This window comes from Chrysoperla carnea, chromosome 5 (genome assembly GCF_905475395.1).
Source record: "Chrysoperla carnea chromosome 5, inChrCarn1.1, whole genome shotgun sequence".
NCBI lineage: Eukaryota > Metazoa > Arthropoda > Insecta > Neuroptera > Chrysopidae > Chrysoperla > Chrysoperla carnea.
In genome coordinates, this window is record NC_058341.1 from 71,625,219 (window position 1) to 71,646,697 (window position 21,479).

At 32.8% G+C, this 21,479-nt stretch overlaps 2 protein-coding genes across 2 annotated transcripts; both read right to left on the bottom strand.

Moving 5' to 3' along the window:
* Positions 1–3,709: 3,709 nt before the first annotated feature.
* On the bottom strand, positions 3,710–5,061 carry LOC123301387. Its single transcript, XM_044884125.1, has 4 exons — positions 4,977–5,061; positions 4,885–4,888; positions 4,242–4,546; positions 3,710–4,026 (listed from the first exon to the last, which is right to left on the bottom strand). The coding sequence occupies exons 1-4, from the start codon at positions 5,059–5,061 to the stop codon at positions 3,710–3,712; spliced, it is 711 nt and encodes a 236-aa protein (XP_044740060.1).
* A 3,013-nt stretch (positions 5,062–8,074) lies between these two features.
* On the bottom strand, positions 8,075–8,620 carry LOC123301388. Its single transcript, XM_044884126.1, has one exon. It carries the CDS (start codon positions 8,618–8,620, stop codon positions 8,075–8,077), a length of 546 nt encoding a protein of 181 aa, XP_044740061.1.
* Between the last annotated feature and the right edge of the window lie 12,859 nt (positions 8,621–21,479).

Genomic DNA, 21,479 nt, shown 5'->3' on the forward strand with positions numbered 1-21,479 from the left:
ATGTTCCAGTATAGTTTTATTGGGGACAGTTGGAAATATAGATAATGTTAGTCTGTGGGGCGGAGTTATATAGCTTCTTATTGAAGTCTGTCGATTATTTATTTTTATAGTTGTGTGATTGTTTGAAATATAATTAGCATCCTCTTTAGATCGTAGATATACACATATTCTGTTTGCCGAAATGCGGGATATATGGGTGAATTTGATGGGATTTATTATAGTGGAGAGGGCATCAACAGATTGTTCTAAAGGGTTTCTTCTATGGAGTCAATAATTATGGCCTGGTCTTTTTTGGAAATAGTTGAGTGTTTTTTGCAAGGGTATCTCGATATGATTGTAGGTTGCTTGTGGATGGGTGAGAATTTTGTGATTGTATTGTATTATTTGTGTTTTGGTTAGATTGTTGAGATTGTTGGGAATTCATTTTGAATATATTATTATTTTTAAATTTTAAATTAAATAATTCAATTTTGTTTTGTGTTTGTACTCACCAAGTGAATACATAGTTGTTCAAAAAACACTATTATTATAGTCACACAGGTAAGCACTAGTTAATTAGATATTTTATATATATTATATATTTTTTAATTGTTATATAATGATTATACTATAGGTAACAAAAATAAGTAATAAAATAATAACTGTTTGTAGCACAACAATAAACGTCTGTACTGGTCAATAGTTTATTTATCTTTTTTAAAAAACGTTATTTACATTATATATTTTGCATTTTAAAAAACCAATTCAAATTGACTTCGAAAACACTCAACTCTATCACCTCGTGGGATGACGTCATTTCATCCCGTGACAAAGAATCATTGTTATGACAGCTGTTAGTAAACAATAATTTTTGTGTATGATATTTTGATGTATTTTGAGTTGTATCATAACCTCAATTAGAAATGAATTATTCGAATTGGAAAAACTGTATAGTGCCCCAGTGTAAAAGTTCAAAAAACGCCAAACAAATTATTTATTCATGTTCCTCAGAATGGACAAATACGGAAAAGTGGCTAAAACTTGCAAAGAGGGATGATTTTAATAGTTTATCAAACATTTCAAGTATGCATTTTTGTGAAAATCATTTCGATGTTAGTATTTCACACAACACAACACAAGCAAAACTGATGAAATTGGCAGAATCTGAATTTTTCTTTTTATTGATAAAATAATCATGTATTGGCCCCCCCCCCCCATGTATGAGTTGAGTTTATGTTGTTTTTGTTTCATGATTTAAAATTGCATTTTAGTTATTATTTATTGTAATAGACACACTTTTATTTGTTTTTCTAGTTGCCAAATGATATGGAAAATTATATCGAGTATATTGTTATGGTAAAAGTAAAAAAAATACGCGTGAAACCAGGCTTTACTCCAAGTAAATTTGAATGTCAGGAAGATAGACGAAAACGGTCATGCAGCAGTACAGATCAGTCAGATGCATTAAAAGCAAAAAAAATGATGATAATCGAAGAGTGTCTCAAAAAAACAGAAGAAAATACCAAGCTTATCACTCGAAGATACTGCTGATAAAAGTTCAGGTATGTAATAAATAACATAAATGGTTTGAAGTTTTTAACAATAAGTATCTCAATTTATTATCATTATTAAGTTTTTTATTTGTATTTGTTTTTCAGATTTTCAATCACATGGGGCAAATGTGATAAAAATTTTATGTGAGCGACAAGCAAATAAATCTGTTCAAGTTTTATAACACACAAATTTCGAAGTAAAGCTGCCCAGGCCAAAGTGAAATCGAGAGACGAGGCATTATCACCTTTGAAACCGTCACTAATAACTGTTTCCACATCCCCTGGAACTATTTTAAAATCAAGTCCTAGTATGTCCAATCAAAAAGAAATTAAAAGAAATATATTTGACGAAGAGCACTCTGGCAGTGATATTTCTTTATATGTACCATCTGTATGTACCAACAGTCCCACAAAATCAGTGCATTCATTTGTTAAATCTTCTTCTGACTGTAGTGAATTAATTGCAGAAGACAGAAAAATAAAAGCAAACGAGACCATATTAAATACAATTAGAAAAATTGAGAGAAAAACTCGATTTTATATTGATGTTCCACGCAGTTGTTACTACTTAATTGATATAATAAAGGATGAAATAAATATTCCCAAACATCATTTATTGTTCTGTTTAAATAAAGTAAGACTGGATAGTAAATTTACCCAATTGGTAGATTAATATGGAATAACTTTTTCATATTTAAGCAAAATATTTTTAAAAAATATACCCTTAATTAAAATAATAGTATTTATTGGTTCCTTAATTACAAAATACATTTGTTTAGAACATGTAAAATATGTTCAAAATATAATAAAAACAAAAAAAAAGAATGAAAACAGCAGATCACAATTTCCAATCTCAACATAAGGATGAAACAGATATCTGAGTATTGATAAATCGAACATTACTCCATGAAGAAATGGCACTAAAGGCACCTATTTGCATTAAAGATAACAAATACAAAATAACACGTTAAAATGAATTGAAATAAGTCAATGTCAATAAAAATATTAAAAATAGGCGTTAAAATAAATAATAAATAAATAAATAAAATTCATATCTCTGACAGGCGTATAAGTCCTACCAAAGACGAGTCATATAATAAAAATGTTAAAATACTTATCTCTAAAAGGTAATAAAATGCCTCTCAAAGACGTGTCCAATAATAAAATGCTAAAAATACTTATCTCTAACAGGTGTAAAAGGCCTACCAGAGACGTGTCAAATAATAAAATAATAAAATACTTATCTCTAACAAGTGTACAAGCAAGTGTTATGCGTCCGTTTATTGTGCAGTTAGATAGTGAAATGATTAAACGAACATTACCTATGGCATTCAGACATAAATATCACAATGTTAGTTGTATTATAGACTGCCTTGAAATTGAGGTGGAAAAGTCATCTAAGGCAGTAAATCAAGCTCTGACATGGTCAGATTATAAAAAAGCCAACAAAATAAAATATTTAATATCTTGTACACCAAACGGATTGGTGAACTATATTTCTCTAGGATTTGGCGGTAGAATAAGTGACACGTGCATGGTAGAATCATGTGATTTTGTAAAAACATTAAAAAATGGTATGTGTGTTATGGCAGACATACCATTCAAGAAGCAGCAAGACACACCAAAATCAGGTATTACTCTAGTAAGACCTCCAAGTGTTGAAAAAGGAGTGAAAATGAGTAAAAATGTAGCAAAGTTGACTAAACAGGTAGCCAGCTTTAGGATACATATAGAAAGACTTATTCGGCGTTTACGTGAGTTTTATATTCTTAAATCACATGCATTTATTAATTTTAAATTTATTAAAATATTTGATGACATAATAATAATAGCTTGTGCTTTAATTAATTTGCAAGATTCTTTAATCAAATAAAACTATTGAAACTTTAACATTGCTTTTTTATTTAAAATTTATTACAGTTTTATACTTTTATACAATAATGGATAAATATTATCTTTCCAAAAATTCAATAAGCTATCTTCAATTAAATATTCTACATATTTACAGTTTAATGGTACACTTTTGGGTCAGCCACACAAAAAAAACAGTTTTTCTTTTTTGTTAAGTACATTTGAAGCTGCATATGTACATAATATTTTTCTGTGGCTTCTCCATTTTTAATATAATTTTTGTATGTTTATTTTCACTATTGGGGCATTTAATTTCAATAATGCCATCATCCATCATTCCATCTGGGGATCCAGCAATCATGGTATAAATTTTGCTTAATACTAAACCGCATTTCGTATTTTTTTTTTTTCAATTGCCTTTCCATGGTTTTTTGCCCTTCATCTTCCAGATCACGGCCACGTTTCATATATGAAGTGTCGGAAATTTTGCCACCTAGTATGAGGGATATAAGTGTTCCATCATATGTTTTGCAAAGACTTACTTCGAATGCTCTAGAAGCAGTTATTCGACCATATCTCAGTTCAAACCAAAGACTGCTATTGGATTGTTCTCTTGTTTCTTCTTCAAATAATTTTATTAAATCTTCTGTTATTTGAACATTTTACAAAAACGCTTCAGCACATTTTTCTTTAAACTTTAATGCAAGTTGATGCATAGAGACAGCCCGTGTTTCAATTTGATTATACGTAGACTGATATTTTAAAAGTTCACAGTTCTCAATTTTTCTCTTTTTTCCCTCAGCCAAAAACTTCAACAAAACAGATGACTTTCCTGGCAATATAGGACTGCCCTTGGGCAAGTCTTTCGCTTCGATTTTTTCCAATAGCACTCCATCGAAGTGCATGATGGCTCCTCACTTCGGCGATGAACCCACATAAGAAACGCTATTGCGTGCTTGCAACCACCCTGTGAAGCTGCACAGTTTTGACATAAGACAGAGACAATGATATCATCATCTTCGTCAACTACCAGTGCGCATTCATATAATTTAGCGTGGACTTTGTGTTCTGGACATATTTTGCGCTTTACAGTACACAATATAGCATCGCGCTTAAGTTGCACATAGCTTATGGCATCATCTCCGTATGAAGATCGTGAGACCCTGAAATTAAGTTTATATTATTAGTTATTTAGCACTTCATCTCTTTTAAATCTAACCACAAAATCAGTACTAGTTAAGGTATTTCGATACCACAAAAATGAAAAAGACCCAAAAAATTGTTAATTTTATTTATCAATTAATCATATTTTTATACGTCTTTTGTGAAAAATTCATTTCGATTCTCTGAACGGTTGAGGAGAAATTAACTACAAAATTCAGTGTTTTTATCAAAAAAGGGGGAATTTATCATAAACCGTACAGAGAATCGACATGAATTTTTTTCGTTTTGGTAACGAAACACCTTACCTTGAAACACATATGCCAAGACAATAGGTTACAAAACTGAAATATCACTATGTAAAATTATAATATATGTTCTTTTCTGACATTGAAGTTTTCACATTGCGGAATTCCTATGAGCAAAAGCTACTATTTGATGCGAAAAACCTGTCAAGCATAACGGCGTCAAATTTTGGTAAATTATTGCTATTTTCTTTATTAAATCCGGATTCCATGATTTTAATATAAGATTTCACAAACTATGACGGCAAAATCAACTTGTAAAAAAATGTAAATTTACACAACAAAATGTCAACTTATCAAGTAAGAAGCTACTTTATAATGAAGTTTGGAAACAGTCATATGGTATATTTATCCATAAGGCTGTGTGCTCAGGTAAGATGACGTCATACTCTCTGATTGGCGTTTGCTGTCTCGTGACTGACCAGTTAATTTTAAATAATTTATTTGATAAAAATAAAAATAATAAATATATTTAATTAAAAATAATCTTGTGCTTTGTTATCTACATGTCATAATTAACTATTTAAAACTTTTATCCATCCGATTTATTCTTGGTGGACAAAAGCCTATTATGATAATAAAAAACGCATCGAACTTTATTGTTCTAACATTAAAATTTTAACTAACTGTTTATTACTTTTTAATAAAAAAAAAGAACACAAAAAAAGAAGAATTTAGCCGGCTCGCAGTCGTGGGCCGTCTTGGTCAATACGCATAAAGCGTTGTTAAAAGATGTATTAATCCACCAACACTCGTACTTTTGATGTATTAATACGCCAATGCACAATACTTTTGATGTATTAATACGCCAAATGCATAATACACAAAAGGATATAGAGTTTGACGCGAACAGTCACTGTCACAGTAAATTACCGCAGTTGTTTTTTTTTTGATGATGTGTCCGTTATCTCATCGAAAATTAATGAGAAATAATATTATATCTTCTGCAGAGAATCGGTTAATTCAGTTGAAAATTTCAGATCTAATACTTCAGTTATTATTGCAGTTGCTTTTGTTCTGCCCATTTCTAAGTCTTTGGAAATTTTCGAATCTGGAAAAATATTGGCTAAAAGTGGAATTAATGTATCCATTAGCACAAACGGTAAATTATTATTAGTAGCTAGTATCCCAGAAAGTTTCAATTCTGCTCGCTTAACCATTTTATTCACGGGCTTGTTAATGACCTTACTTATAGTTCTATTGGTACTGAAAATTTGTTTATGTCGATGACGACTAACATGCTTTTCCAGTACTCCTTTAAGGTTTGCCAATTCCAAATCACAAAATTTGCACTGTATTTGGTCATTTGAAACTTTTTGTAACCAATTTTTAAAATAAGCCATTTCATACCATTTATCATTTAAAGATAGGACCATTTTTGATGAAATTTTTACTGAGACTGGCGGAATTTCAGAAGCATGAGAAGTAGAAGATTGGAAAGAAGAAGAAGAAGAAGAAGCATGAGGTCTTTTTAATATAAGTTTATCCATATTATTAGTTTTAACACTGTAACAAAATCAAAAGCCATAATAGAAAAATAAAATCATACAGAAACAAAAGCAAAAGCATATTCATAAGCATGACAGAAAACGAAAATCATATTGAAACAAAAGCAAACGCGTACATAACAGAAAACGAAAATCATACTGACCCCACATAAACCATAACTATGGAAAAAAAAACTGTATAAAATTTTCTGTTACAGCATATAGTAATTTTTATAAATTAATTGTAAATATCTTACCTGCGAGTTGATTTGAATCAATTTTTAGTTTTTTCAAAAACTTTAATTTAACTGAATCAAAAGCCGCATATAAAATAAAAATACAGTAAACACTTATACAGTTTTATACACGCGTTAAATAGCGCGTTACCGCACCACAACTTTTTAGGCCTATTTTACTAGAGTTTTTTTTTTGCATCTGCGATTTGCAAAAAGTATACATGCGATCTTACTTCATGGGCACAAGAGCTACAACCTATTTAAATCTCAGCTTATAATCTTTAAAACAACAAGAGTTATGAATTTTTGAAATTTCGTGCAAAATTGATGGGTGTTTGCAATTTCTGGGTTCACCGATGGACCAATCGGGTCCATTCGCAGCTCATTTTTTACGGCGCCTTAGCTTATTAAAAACTTTATTATTTTGAACTCAATCCGACGGTGTACGTGCCAAAAACCGGTTTAGGCCACTTTACCATCTGTTTTGGACCCTATGCGACCATCAAAACATGTTCGAATTTAGTTTCTTCAATATGTATTATAATTTTTTTTCTCCGAACTCAGAATTATGCAAAAATTGATGCCATCATTTGTTTATTTGATCCCACTAAATAGTATATTCATATATGTAGGAGTAATACATATTTTATGTTTTGGCTTTAGTTTTACTTACTATTTAATACTCAGGGTCACCATATTTCTAATTTTTATCTATATTTTTAGTAAGCCAGGTAAATACAGTACACAACATACACAAAACAACTTTTTCAAGATGTAATACAATTATTTATTATAAGTTTTTCAATACAATATTTCATATACATTAATTCTGTTTCAATAATTATATTATTCAAAAGATAAATTTATTAATTCTATTTGTATTCTGATCAGATTTCTCAAATATATATTTAATTATTTAATTTTGTATTTAATCGATCGATTTCAGAGTTCATGAAGTGAACTTGTTAAAGACATGTCTCCTACTGTACTTGTTGTATGCTTCAGTGTTAAGTACGCAACGGTTACTTTTAGTAATTTTTGTGTGTTATATTGGGTGCGTTCCGTTGAACGTGTTATTAACATATTTAGTTTCTTATTCTGCCACTGGTGGCGTTACAGTACTTCCCTCTAATAACAGCGTCCAGGAACCTAATGTTTTTCTTTATTGTTCGTCCGAAACTACTTTTAAATATTGCCTTTGGTTCTTGCGTTTCCGGCGTTGTCTTCTTAACGATTGAATTTTTTTCTGTTACTTGTGTTCCTGTTCTATCTTCTTGTGTTTCTGTTCTATCTGTTTGTGTTTCTGTTCTATCTGATTGTGTTTCTGTTCTATCTAATTGTGTTTCTGTCTGCGTGTCGTTTTCCTCCCGTTCTAAATTCGTTTCTTACAGAAATGCTGGTTTAACTCGGTCTAAACACAGTTATTTCTCTGTACAGTAATTTAAGTGTACATAACTTGTTATTTCTGTTGATCACCTCATATGGTCCGGAATATGGAGGTGTTAACGTACTTTGTCATCTCGTAAGAATACATGAGTGCAGTGTTGCATGGTTTTCTGCGCAAACGTATTGTTCTTGCTAGTATTAAATGGCGCTGGACGTAGGTTGTTTATAGCGTTCATTACGTACGCCATAACTTCGTTAAAGTCTGTCTTTGTTTTCGTTTCAGTGAAAAATTCACCTGGTAATCGTAATTTTTGACCCATTGTATCTTTCCGAATAGTTGCACGTATTCCCAAAAGCACTGTAGGTAATAACTTAGTCCACTTTTCACATTCTAAATGGCATTTTAATGCTGCTTTGAGAACTCTGTGCCATCTCTCCACACATCCATTTGACTGGGGTGCTGTCCTTAGTTTTTCCATTCCCAAATATTTAACTAATTGTGTAAATAACGAACTTTCAAATTGACATCCTTGGTCAGTTGTTAATTTATGTGGTACACCGAATCGGCAAATCCAACCACTGTAAAATGCTCTGGATACAACTTCGGCTGTAATGTCTTCTATTGGGATGGCTTCTGGCCATCTAGTATAACGGTCTAGCATGGTCAGGCAATATCGCATACCTTCCCAAGATGGTCCTACGATGGTTCCGAAGCGGTCCTACGATATCGATATGTATATGTTCGAATCTTCCAACCTCTGGAAATCTTGCTGGCGTAGTGACAGTATGTCTAGTAATTTTGGCTTTTGGACAAACTATACAACATTGTGTCCATCTAAGTACCTTCTTCCTCATTTTTGGCCAAAAATAGTTCTGTTCCATTAATTTTCTTGTTGCTCGTACGCCTGGATGGCTTAATCCATGTATTGAATTAAAAGCTTTTATGCGCATCGTTTGGGGTAAGTATATTGGGGTAAGAGATTATCTAGCGAAATATCGCAGCATATGGGAGTTGTTGTTTCCGGTAGCGTTATTAAGTTCAATTTTAGTTTTTCATTTTTTCTTAAGTTTTGTAATTCTATATCTACTTTTTGTAGTTAGGTTAACTTTTCTAAATTTCCGCCTGGAAGTATTATTTCTTCTATACGGGATTGTGCATCTGCAACCTTGTTTTCGGATCCACTTACGTGTTTAATTTCTGTTGAAAATTGACTGATAAAATTTAACCATCTTATCCTTATAGGCGATGCGTTTGATGCTTTTTGATGCATCGCATATGTTATCGGTTTGTGATCTGTGAATATTATCAACGGTCGTCTTTCTATGATATTGCGAAAATATTTGACTGCAGAAAAAATAGCAAGTAGTTCTCTGTCGTACGTTGCGTAATTCTTTTGTGCGTTTGATAAGGCTTTTGAATAGAATCCTAGTGGGATCCATTGCTCTCCTTCCTTTTGTTGCAAAACTGCTCCCATGCAGTTGTTAGATGCATCACATGCGAGGGATAGTTCCATATTGTGTTTAGGATGTGATATCAATGTGGCCTCTACCAGTGCTATTTTACATTTTTCGAAAGCTTTGTTTGATTCTTCGTTCCATTCGATTAGCGTTTTATCATTTTTCTTTGCTCCATGTAGGTACATGTTTAATGGTTGCTGTATGGCAGCCGCTTTCGGAATACAAGTTCTATAAAAATTCATCATACCTAGAAACCTATGAAGTGACTTAATGTCTCGGGTATTCTGTTATTGCCTGTATTTTCTTTTCTTGTGGCTTAATACCTTCTTTTGTTATGTAATATCCCAGAAATTTTATTAAATCTACACTAAGTTCACATTTTTCCGGGTTTAGAGTCAGACCATTATCGTCTAATCTGCGAAATATTTCTTTTAAATTATCACGATGTTCTTTGGGATTAGATGATCCAACTAATATATCATCTAACATGATCCAGATCTCGAAAGATATTATCCATCAATCTTTGGAATGTTAAGGCTGCATTTCTCAACCCAAAACACATTTTATAAATTCGAACAACCCAATAGGTGTAATTACCGCCGTTTTGGGTATATCCTCCTTGCGTATCGGGATATGATAGTAAGCTCTCACTAAATGGAGCCTTGAAAAAATAGTTTTGCCATAAAGGTTGTATCTAAAATCCATAATGTGAAATACGCCATAGCGATCCGGTTTGTCTACTACATGTAAAGCGCTTAGCCCATTGACTCATTGACGGTCGACATATTTCTTGTTCTACCATCTGTTTAAATTCCTCTTTGACTTTTTTGTATTTTCCGGAGCTCGCCTTCGAGCTTTTGTATTTATGGGATTTCCCCTTGTTTCAATTGTATGTTCTGTATTATGTTTGACCGTTTCTTTAATTGCGGAAGGTCTTGTAATATTGGGAAATTCCCTAAGAATGTCTGCATATGGATTTCCCACAGGTACGGTATATATTGTCATTGCAATTTCTTTCATTACCTTCCCTTTTGTGGTTGTTACGGATATTTGGTATGGAAATTAAAAAAAATAATGTAAGATTTTCTTTAATTACGATACTTAATTGATTCTTGGTTTGCGTCGAGAACAAGAAGTAACTAGTACAGCCAAATTCCTCCGTAACCCCCAGAACACTGAGATTGATATTTAGCTAAAAAAATTTAAATTAGTGTTCTTAAAGGGAAACATCCCGGTTTGTAACATTTGAAAATAAATAATGTGTTCATTAATGTTCGAAACCGGAACAGATCAATTTTAACGAACAACAAAACTATAAATTCGCGTGCTAGTCCCCAAGGTAACGCCGAAGGCGATTACCCCCCAGAAAGTCTTTAAAAAGAAAGAAAAATCTACGATTAAAAAAAAAAAAGAATTAGTTTATTTTATCAAGACAAAGAATATAAATGTCTGACATAACATAAAACAGAAAATATTAATTTACAAGGCGTCAGCCATTTTGTGACTTACATAAAATTTCACATAGTTATGAAAATATCTTATGATAATAACTTTTAAAAAAATCTTGTATCTAAAAATGTTCCTGTATGCCGTTTGCAATCACTGTGAATTCAGTTTTTAAAATTACATTCTATAAAAACTGAGCTCATCCACAAATTCCAGACGTCACAAAAAACATACAAAGTTAAATATTTTAACTATTAAACTACACAATTTTAAATTACGCGAGGATGTCTTTGTACATTCTACGCAATTGTGCGTATTTAATAAAACAACATTTAACAAAAATACATGTCAATTTGTTTAGATTGTCATGTTCAAAGAATATAAATTCTTAATAAGAATTAAATGAAAAAGAAATTATAAAAATTTAAGTAAAATAATTACTGCCACACATTAAGATGTGTATTGAAAAAAATGTGAATCCATGTTGGAATAAATAATTTAAAATGATTATTCAAAGATACTACTTCTGTGACGGCTAGAATTAAAGAGACAGATTCCATCGAAAAAACACACTCAGCTCTGTTAGGGTACCGGCTGGTGACAATATATAGAACTACAAATTGAAAAATAAATAAAGTACCGTAACGGACAGAGTAAACTTTTCAATTGAATATGTACCGTCACAGACAGATTCAAAAATGTTTGATATTTACATTATTGTTTGCCTAATTCATTTCTAATTAATTCATTTTAATTAATTTGCCAACAATTTGTAACAAGGTCAAACCAGTATTTTTATCTATAAGTTGGCCTCCTTTAAGGTCTACCAATAAGTTGTAGTTATATATAAAGTCGGCTCCAATTATTGCTTTTGGAACATCTGCAATAACAAAGTTCCAGTTTAATGCTCGCCGGATTCCTAAATCCAGTTGTTGATGATGCTCGCCATAAGTTTTTATATGCGTGCCATTTGCTGCGTACGGTGTGAACGACTGCGGAGTTTTTATCAAGTTTTTATTAAATTGTGCAATTGTAAATTGAAGAACTGATATTGCTGCACCTGTGTCAATTAAAAATATTTGACCACTTTTTAAATCTCTTGTGAATAGGCGGCGTTGAGTGATATGCGAATCGGTAGCCGCTACATCCGATTCACCTTCTCGTTTCCCTGTTGTTTTCCTTTTATTCTGTCCCAAGCACAGGGTGATACGCATTTAGTTGCTTTTTCTTTAAATCTAAAATGGTAGTAACACAACCAATCAGGAGAATTAGTATTTTTTCTGGATTGACTGTTACTTCTGTCTCTTCTCATTTGACTTTTGTTTCGATTAATAATCCTACTTTCACGATTGGTACCAAATTCTACCAATTGCCACCATCTGTTGCATAGTGGTATATTGTTCCGATTGTGAAGGGTAATTTCGTGTTGTTACCTATAGAACTTCCCCCCGATTAATGACTTCTTGAATTTTATCAGCAAATTCTGCCATTTTGTCTAAATCTTCTTGTCCAGTACTGACTAAGATTGTTTGAATATTTTGTGGTAAAGAACGGGTCCATATAGCTTTGAGTGCTTTGTCCGCCATTACATTACCAGCTAATGTCTTCATGTGTCGCAGAAGTTGTGCGGGTTTTTCATCGTCTAATTGTTTACCTTCTAACAATTATTGGATTCTCCTTTGTTCAGACTCCGTATATGTTCTAACAGTAGTATAGTCATGCCGGATCTGGCTCAAAAGAATGAAAAAATAATTAGTTTGAATATTATTATGAGAGTCAGCAATTCTCAAGAGTATGTTGAAATAGATAACATCTAACCTTGAAAAATATTGTAATTTGACACTTTAAATATACATGATAAAATTCAAGACATGTGACCGGATGTTAATATTTTTATAATAGAATAGGATGAATCAGCAATGTAATATGACACTTGAAATTTACATGATAAAAATACATGTTTAAACTTGTTTGAATCGCATTTGATCTTAAAATAATTTTACACATGTTAGATAATAATTTGCAAGTATGAACAAGTCTGAATTCCAAGAAAAGAATATTATTATGAGAGTCAGCAATTCTCAAGAATATGTTGAAATAGATAACATCTAACCTTGAAAAATATTGTAATTTGACACTTTAAATATACATGATAAAATTCAAGACACGTGACCGGATGTTAATATTTTTATAATAGAATAAGATGATTCAGCAATGTAATATGACACTTGAAATTTACGTGATAAAAATCGTACAAGGACACGTGGTCGGGAAGACGATGTTGACGAAGATTGTGTTGACATCGAAGAAAGTCAAGCATTATTTTAAAATCATTCCTATATTGAATTTTATTACTGCAAGATATATATATATTTTATTGTTATTGTTTACGATGTAATGTAAGGTTTTATTTAATAAAAATCTTAAAAATATTTTTTTGTATTTATTAATGATTAAAATTTACATTAAAAAAAATTTACAGAAAAAAAATTATTATTATGAATCTGAAAAAACACATAAAGTATTGGGTGACACTACAGTTCAATAAATTCATCAAATCCATTCCTATAACGACCTGCATTCATAGAGAAATTTTTCATTATTGCAACAAATCCATTTGGTGAACTCCAACAATGTCGACATAAATCATGAAATTTTTGAAAATTCATATCAGAGCCAACGTGATCGTAGAATATGTGTTTTAGATTCATTTCGTCCATTTTAAATCACACCAAGCAATTAACATTGTCCCTTATGTTATGCTTTGGAACACGTGCGTAGCTCTGACATAGGTAGAAACAATCAATTTTTCGATGACGGCCCATACTAAAGTATTCTCTAATTCTCTGTTGTGAATGACAGCTCACATCATCAAAAATGAAAAGACTTTTTTTTCGAGCTTCATTCGGACTAAGAATTTCACTAGTATCACTAAATAGAAAATAGCCAACCCCTTCCACTAATTTTAAAGTCTCTTCTAGTAATTGATATTTCGGTTGGTAAAGAGATTTACTGTACACATAAATGTTTTCAAAGCGTAAACTGTTTTCATCATAAATTAAATTCAACATAACATTGGTTTTACCACAACCACTAGGGCCACATATTATTGTTCGTAGTGAATCTGAAAATAGAGGTCCATGATATGTTTGTGTGTCTGTATTTTCTGGTATTAAATTTTCAACACTCAGAGCGGGTTGTTGTTTATGAAAACGCTTTTTTAATGTAACTAAGACTAAAATTTCAATACAACCCATTTTATAAACATTTAAATATATGAGAACTTAATTGTTTAAAACATTTAGTAGTATGTCATATCAGAAGCAACAACACAAAGTAAGAGGTATTGTTAACACACTTATAAAAAAATTACCGTTTGAGTTACAAGTAGAAGAGTCAGCCCACTCCTGGCGCAAAAGAATGGTACACTTTTCAAAAAAGGGCAAACCTAGGTGAATGTGGGAAACCTCGGTTGAATGCGAAGTTGGAGGGGATAGATGACGTCATTGACCAATAGTAGCGCTGTAAAAATCAAGATGGCGTTGGGAGGTGTGATGGGGTGAGGAATGGCTAAACGGGGGGTTGGCTTTAACCAATAGTAGCGGAGAGTGAACAGGGGGCGGGACGTAAGGGCAAACCTAGGTGAATGTTGGAAACCTCGGAAGTTGGAGGGGATAGATGACGTCATTGACCAATAGTAAATCAAGATGGCGTTGGAAGGTGTGGTGGGGGTGAGGGATGACATAAACGAGGCTTGACCAATAGTGGTGGGGAGTGAACGGGGGGCGGGACGTTGACATCATGTACGTTTTGGCCCAGTTGGATGGTACACTTTTCCAAAAAAGGGCAAACCTAGGTGAATGTTGGAAACCTCGGCATTGACCAATAGTAAATCAAGATGGCGTCGGGAGGTGTGGTGTTGGGGAATAATGGCTGCCTAAGCATTGATGACGTCATTGGCTTTGACCAATAGTAGCGCTGTAAAAATCAAGATGGCGTCGGGAGGTGTGGTTGAATTGGTGGGGGGGAATGGCTGCCTAAGCATAAACGGGAAATTACCAGGTGACGTCATTGGCTTTGACCAATAGTGGCGCTTGACGGAGAGTGAACGGGGGGCGGGACGTTGACATTAGTCAGCAATTTTCAAGAATATGTTAATTTGACCTTGAAAAATATTGTAATTTGACACTTTAAATATACATGATAAAATTCAAAACACGTGACCGGATGTTAATATTTTTTTATGATTAAGCAATGTAATATGACACTTGAAATTTACATAATAAAAATACATGTTCAAACTTGTTTGAATGGACTTTGATCTTAAAATAATTTCACACGTGTCAGCAATTTTCAAGAATATGTTAATTTGACCTTGAAAAATATGATATCATCATCTTGTAACAAGTTCAAACTTGTTTGAAATAATTTTACATGTGTCAAAACACGTGACCGGATGCTAATATTTTTTTATGATTAAGCAATGTAATATGACACTTGAACGTGTTAGATAATAATTTGCAAATCTGAATTCCAAGAAAAGAATTTTATGAGTCAGCAATTTTCAAGAATATGTTGAAATAGATATCATCTAACCTTGAAAAATATTGTAATTTGACACTTTAAGTATACACGATAAAATTCAAGATACGTGACCGGATGTTAATATTTTTTTATTGAATCAGCAATATAATATGACACTTGAAATTTACATAATAAAAATACATGTTTAAACTTGTTTGAACTTGTTTAAACTTGTCTGAATTCCAAGAAAAAATAATTAGTTTGAATTACGATTATAAAAATATCAAATTACAACTTTTTTAGTGGGGGGGATAATGCTATAAAAAGTGATGTACGTAGCTGTTGAAGTATCTCTTTTGAAATTCACCTTTGCTTCAGTTAGTTTTTCTGCATATATTTTTTACATTATTTTTATTATTATTATTATTATTATTATTATTATTATTATTATTATTATTATTATTATTATTATTATCATTATTATTTTGTTTTTGGTATATTTATTATTCTAAACTTAGTCTATATATTTTATACAAAAAACAAATATTACTCAGTTGTAAGTTAACTTTAGTGTTGAACGTTCGGTAACGTATATTTTGCTTAGTATTTGAAAATATAACGGTAAGTGTATAAATTTTTTAAATAATATTGTGAAACTTAAATATAATTTTTTTTGAAAGATGGACACCTACGAACAAAATGTTATGCAGACGCTAAACATGGTACCTCAAGGTGGTAGCACTGATATGATGAAGAAAGTGGAGAGAGCGTTGAGGCTCATCAAGACGGTGGAGGAAGCTGAGCGATGGATGATACTTAATAAGCAGAACATCCGCTTATTCAAAAAGATGTTGATGTTAAAGAAAGAAAATCCTCTGCGTCTTGAAGCTAATATTGGACTTTGTAAATCATACCAGCGGCAACTTCACCGACTGCGATTAGATTTAGTTAAACAAGGTGGTGGAGTCACCAAAAAACAAAATCGACATCTAATCTGGGAGACAATTGAAACCCACCACCAGGGCAGGGTGAAGACTGGTATGATTACCAATTTGGATTATAAAGATCCAAATATATTTTTCAACCGGGCATTTCCAATGTTAAGAAGACACGTTCGGCGTGAGCTAGTGAAGCATCCCCTCAAGGTAAGTAAAATTTAAGATTTATAATTGAAATAGTCTAATGAGATTTTATTTCAGGTGTATATTATGTTCACGGGCAATTTTATTAAGCCCATCACCAAAGAGGAGGATTTGAAAACTTTTATAACGCCGGCCAAGGAAATGTATCTGACAACGGACATGCAGGAGTGGTACAATGATCATGTCAAAAACTATTTGCTGAAAAAATTGGAAGAATTCCAGGAACGCGATAGCGGTTGGGCTCTTGACATGATCATAAATATTCGAGTCCACATGAATAAGTACTCTCCGATCACAGCTGGAACATTTTGTGAACTACCATCTGCAATTAAATGTAGAAAAGCTGTGATTAATGTCCGGAATGATGACCAACACTGCTTTTTATGGTCGATAATGTCAGCACTTTACCCGGTTGAAAAGGATCCTCAACGCTTGAATAAGTACCCGCACTATAGTCATCATTTAAAATGTGATGGATTAAAGTTTCCCATGTCTCTAGATCAAATTAATAAATTTGAAAAGATGAACCCGCATTTATCGATTAACGTGTACGGCTACAAAGATACGTTTCTACATGGTTTGGAAATTTTCCCTGTACGCGTTAGTTCGAACACTGCGGGGCAGAAAATTCATCTACTGGCTGTGGAGAATGGGAACAGTCACCACTTTTGCTGGATAAAAAATTTAGCAAAGTTGAGTCGATCGAGTGTAAAGAGTGATAGGCATAAAATTTATTTATGTGATCGATGTCTCAACTATTTTGCTACAGAAGTCAAACTCCAACAGCATTCAGTAAATTGTGGTGAGAAAGAAGCAGTGCGGGTACGAATGCCTGAAACTGATGACGAGCGGTTCGTTGAGTTCAAAGATTTCAACAGCAAGGAACGTGTTGAGTATATGGTGTACGCTGACTTTGAGGCGTTATTGGTACCACAACATCATGAAGACATGGAAATGGATCATGGGTCTTATAAAAAAAATATTCAAAAACATGTACCCTACAGTGTAGGTTACTATGTTCATTGTACCCATGATCCCAACCAATCGTTTTATAAGGCATACCGTGGTGCTGATTGTGTCAAGTGGTTTGTTCATGAACTGGAACAAGTAGCGTACTCATTAGAGCAAAAAATAAAACACGTTAAACCAATGTATCCGCTCACCGTCGAACAAGAACTGGATTTTATGTCAGCAGAGAAGTGTCACATTTGTGGTAAAGATTTCGTATCCAATTCCATACGTGTTCGCGACCATTCACATCGCACAGGTAATGCAGGTTATTTATTATTTTTTAATTTCATCTAATTTTATATTAATCTATTTTAGGTATCTACCGTGGAGCAGCACACCAATTTTGTAATCTGCATTATCAAGATTCAAGGGTGATACCTGTTGTGATGCACAACTTAAGTGGATACGATTCGCATTTTATTATTGAAGCTCTGCTGACGGAAATCGACGGTCAAGTTGATGTGTTGCCCATCAACAAAGAAAAGTACATCAGTTTCACAAAGCACGTCTCGGACATTCAATTAAGATTCATTGATTCCTTCCGATTTCTCGCAGACAAGTTGGAAAATCTGGCCTCATATTTAGATAATGATAAAAAATCCATTTTACATAAAGAGGTAAATGATAAAAAATAAATAATTTTTAATACAGGGTTGTAATTTGCTTTTTAATTTTTTATAGGTCAGTAATGATGAACAATTTCAATTGCTGACGAGAAAAGGTGTATTTCCATATGAATACATGAGTAGCTGGGGACGTCTCCAAGAGACAAAATTACCACCAAAGGAGGCGTTCTACAGTGTGTTAACAGATGAACACATAACGGATGAGGATTATAACCATGCGATACAGGTATGGAACACATTCAATTTACATACACTAGGTGATTATTCAGACCTGTATATGAAAACTGATGTGTTACTACTTGCGGATATTTTTGAAAATTTCCGTAACACTTGTATTCATAGCTATAGTCTTGATCCTAGTCACTATTACACACTTCCTGGCTATACGTGGAGCGCCATGTTGAAATACACCAATATCAAATTGGAATTGTTCACGGATATTGATGACTTGTTGTTTATCGAGAAAGGAATCAGAGGCGGTGTAAGTCAATGTTCTAATCGCTATGCTAAGGCAAACAATAAGTACATGGAAGAGGGGTATGATAAAACTCAAGAAGATGTCTACCTTATGTATTACGATGTGGTGAACCTATATGGTGCAGCAATGTGTGGATACCTACCAACAGGAAATTTTAAGTGGGTCGACACACCAAACATCGAGGATGTTGCAGATGATTCACCAGTCGGGTACATTTTAGAAGTAGACCTTGAAATACCCCAACATCTACATGATAACTTTAGCGATTTACCGCCATGTCCGGAGACAACGAAACCACCTGGATCAAAACAAAAATATCTTCTGTCAACCCTTTACAATAAGACCAACTATGTCGTGCACTACAGGAATTTAAAACTGTATACACAACTCGGTGTTAAGGTAACAAAATACCACCGTGTGTTACAATTCGATCAATCTGCATGGTTGAAACCATATATTGAGTTCAATACCGAGATGCGCAAGAACGCCTCAAATGAGTTTGAAAAAGCATTATTCAAACTCATGATTAATGCCATCTTCGGTAAAACCATGGAGAATGTGAGGAAACATCGGGTTGTGTACATACGAAAAAATTGGGATGGAAAACATGGTGTGAAGAAATTAATTGCCAACCCCAATTTTCACAGTATGATGGTGCTCGACAATGACGTCAGTATTGTTGAAATGAAAAAATCACAGATACGTTTCAACAAACCCATCTACATAGGCTTCACAATTTTAGACATATCGAAAACGTTTGTGTATGACTTCCACTACAACTACATGTACCAACGGTACAACCCCACAAATGTCAGGTTATTATACACAGACACCGATAGTCTAATTTATAGCGTGAGAAATACTGACGTCTATGAGGTCATGAAACAGGATATTAATCGTTTTGATACGGCTGACTATGCACCCGACAACATCTATGGTATGCCACTACGTAATAAGAAAGTCAAGGGCTTAATGTCCGATGAAAATAATGGTGATGTTATGCTAGAATTTGTCGGATTACGTAGCAAAATGTATGCTATTCGGGTGCAAAATAAAAAAGAGACTAAACGATCCAAGGGTCTCAAGAAGTCAGCTATCCGAAAACTTACTTTTGAGGACTATAAGCGGTGTTTGCTTGAGAACCGTAACTTTTACCATGTTCAGCAAAGCATCCAATCCAAGCGACACCGCTTACATACCATCAAACAGCAGAAAGTGGGCTTATCACCATTTGACCAAAAACGATACATTACTCACAATTCATGTGAAACAAAACCATGGGGCCACTATAGCATTATTTGTTGAGTGTAAGTATTTTATATTTTATGTTTTTAATATTTAGCTAATTTTTGCTGTTGTTTCAGAAATGTGTCCTGCTGTTGTGATGATCCTCAAAGTGGTTCGGTATTGTGATAGGTGTACAAACAATTGATAGAGTAGTGCGCATGAACAATTGATAGAGTAGTGGTGGGGGTGTCAAAAAAACTGATAGTTAGGTAGAATTATTGTAGAAAACAATTTAGTGTTAGTTTAAACATACAAAATGCAAGACTTTGGTAATCATAATAGTGATAACAACTGTATTGTTAATATGATTAAAGATAATTGTAGTTTAAGTACTTTAAACAATGTGTTAACAAAGTATTTTAAAACATTAGTTAATATGGCAATTAAATGTGGTCGACCGGAAACTTTAAACTACCTTATTGATAAGGTAGAACAAATGGACTTAGAAGTGAAATTTTCCCCATCGTCAGACGATGAAGACAAACAAATTTGGAACTGGATTTTAAAAAATATCCACTCTGGACAAAAAGATGGAATTGTAGGACTATCCATTTTTGAACAATCTTACTACAGTGTATTTACATCAGACGAGTTATCCGACTATGTTCAAGTGAAAGAAATAATTGAAAATTATCTTATGAAGAAAGATAATGATGATGATGATGATGATGATGATGACAATGGACACTTTTCAGAATAATAATTATAATGTATTTTCGATAATTTATAAATATATATTTTTAAAATATTATTATAATACAACTCTGTTTTTATATGTTATAGATAAAATTTTACAATAAAAATAATATTTTTACAATGTGATATGTTTTATTTTTTTTTTTTATAAAACACAAATATGTTCACAAAAACGGTCCACTATAACAAATTTTTTATTGTTACAAGTATGTTCATAAAAACGTTCCACTATAAAAGAAGACTTTTTTTATCAATATATGAATCGTGTAAAGAGTCGAACCCTAACCACCGGACTTTAACTTTGGATCCATGTTTAGCTAAGACCTTTTCCACTAAATAAATGTTTGGATCGTGAACTTTTTGTAATTCTTCGGCATAGAAACCACCCTTTATATCTTCGTTGTTGTAGTCCTTCAGTAAATATGTTCTTGGGTTTGTAAGTTTCACCTCGCGAATGGTGAATATTTCTGGTGTCCATGATGGATGAAAACCACGAGCAAACGTCGTTCTAAATTTACTTATCCTTACATGATCGCCAACTGTAAATTTTTGTTTTGGACCCACCATCTTAATATGATTGTATGAATCTTTTAAAATCCGTTTTTCGTTTCGTGTATTGACTTGTGATGGCTTCATCCTGATTGTCCGATGGTATGAATTATTGTACTGTTTAATCAATTCCGGTAATACTTTTATCCATTTATAATTACCATACAAACTGAAATGTTTGTACATCATCGATTTCAGTGTGCGTATAAATCTTTCCACAATACACGCCTTTTTAGTTGAATATACAGAATAATGGTTTATGTTGTACTCTTTCATCAATCTCTTAAATTTTTCATTATAAAAT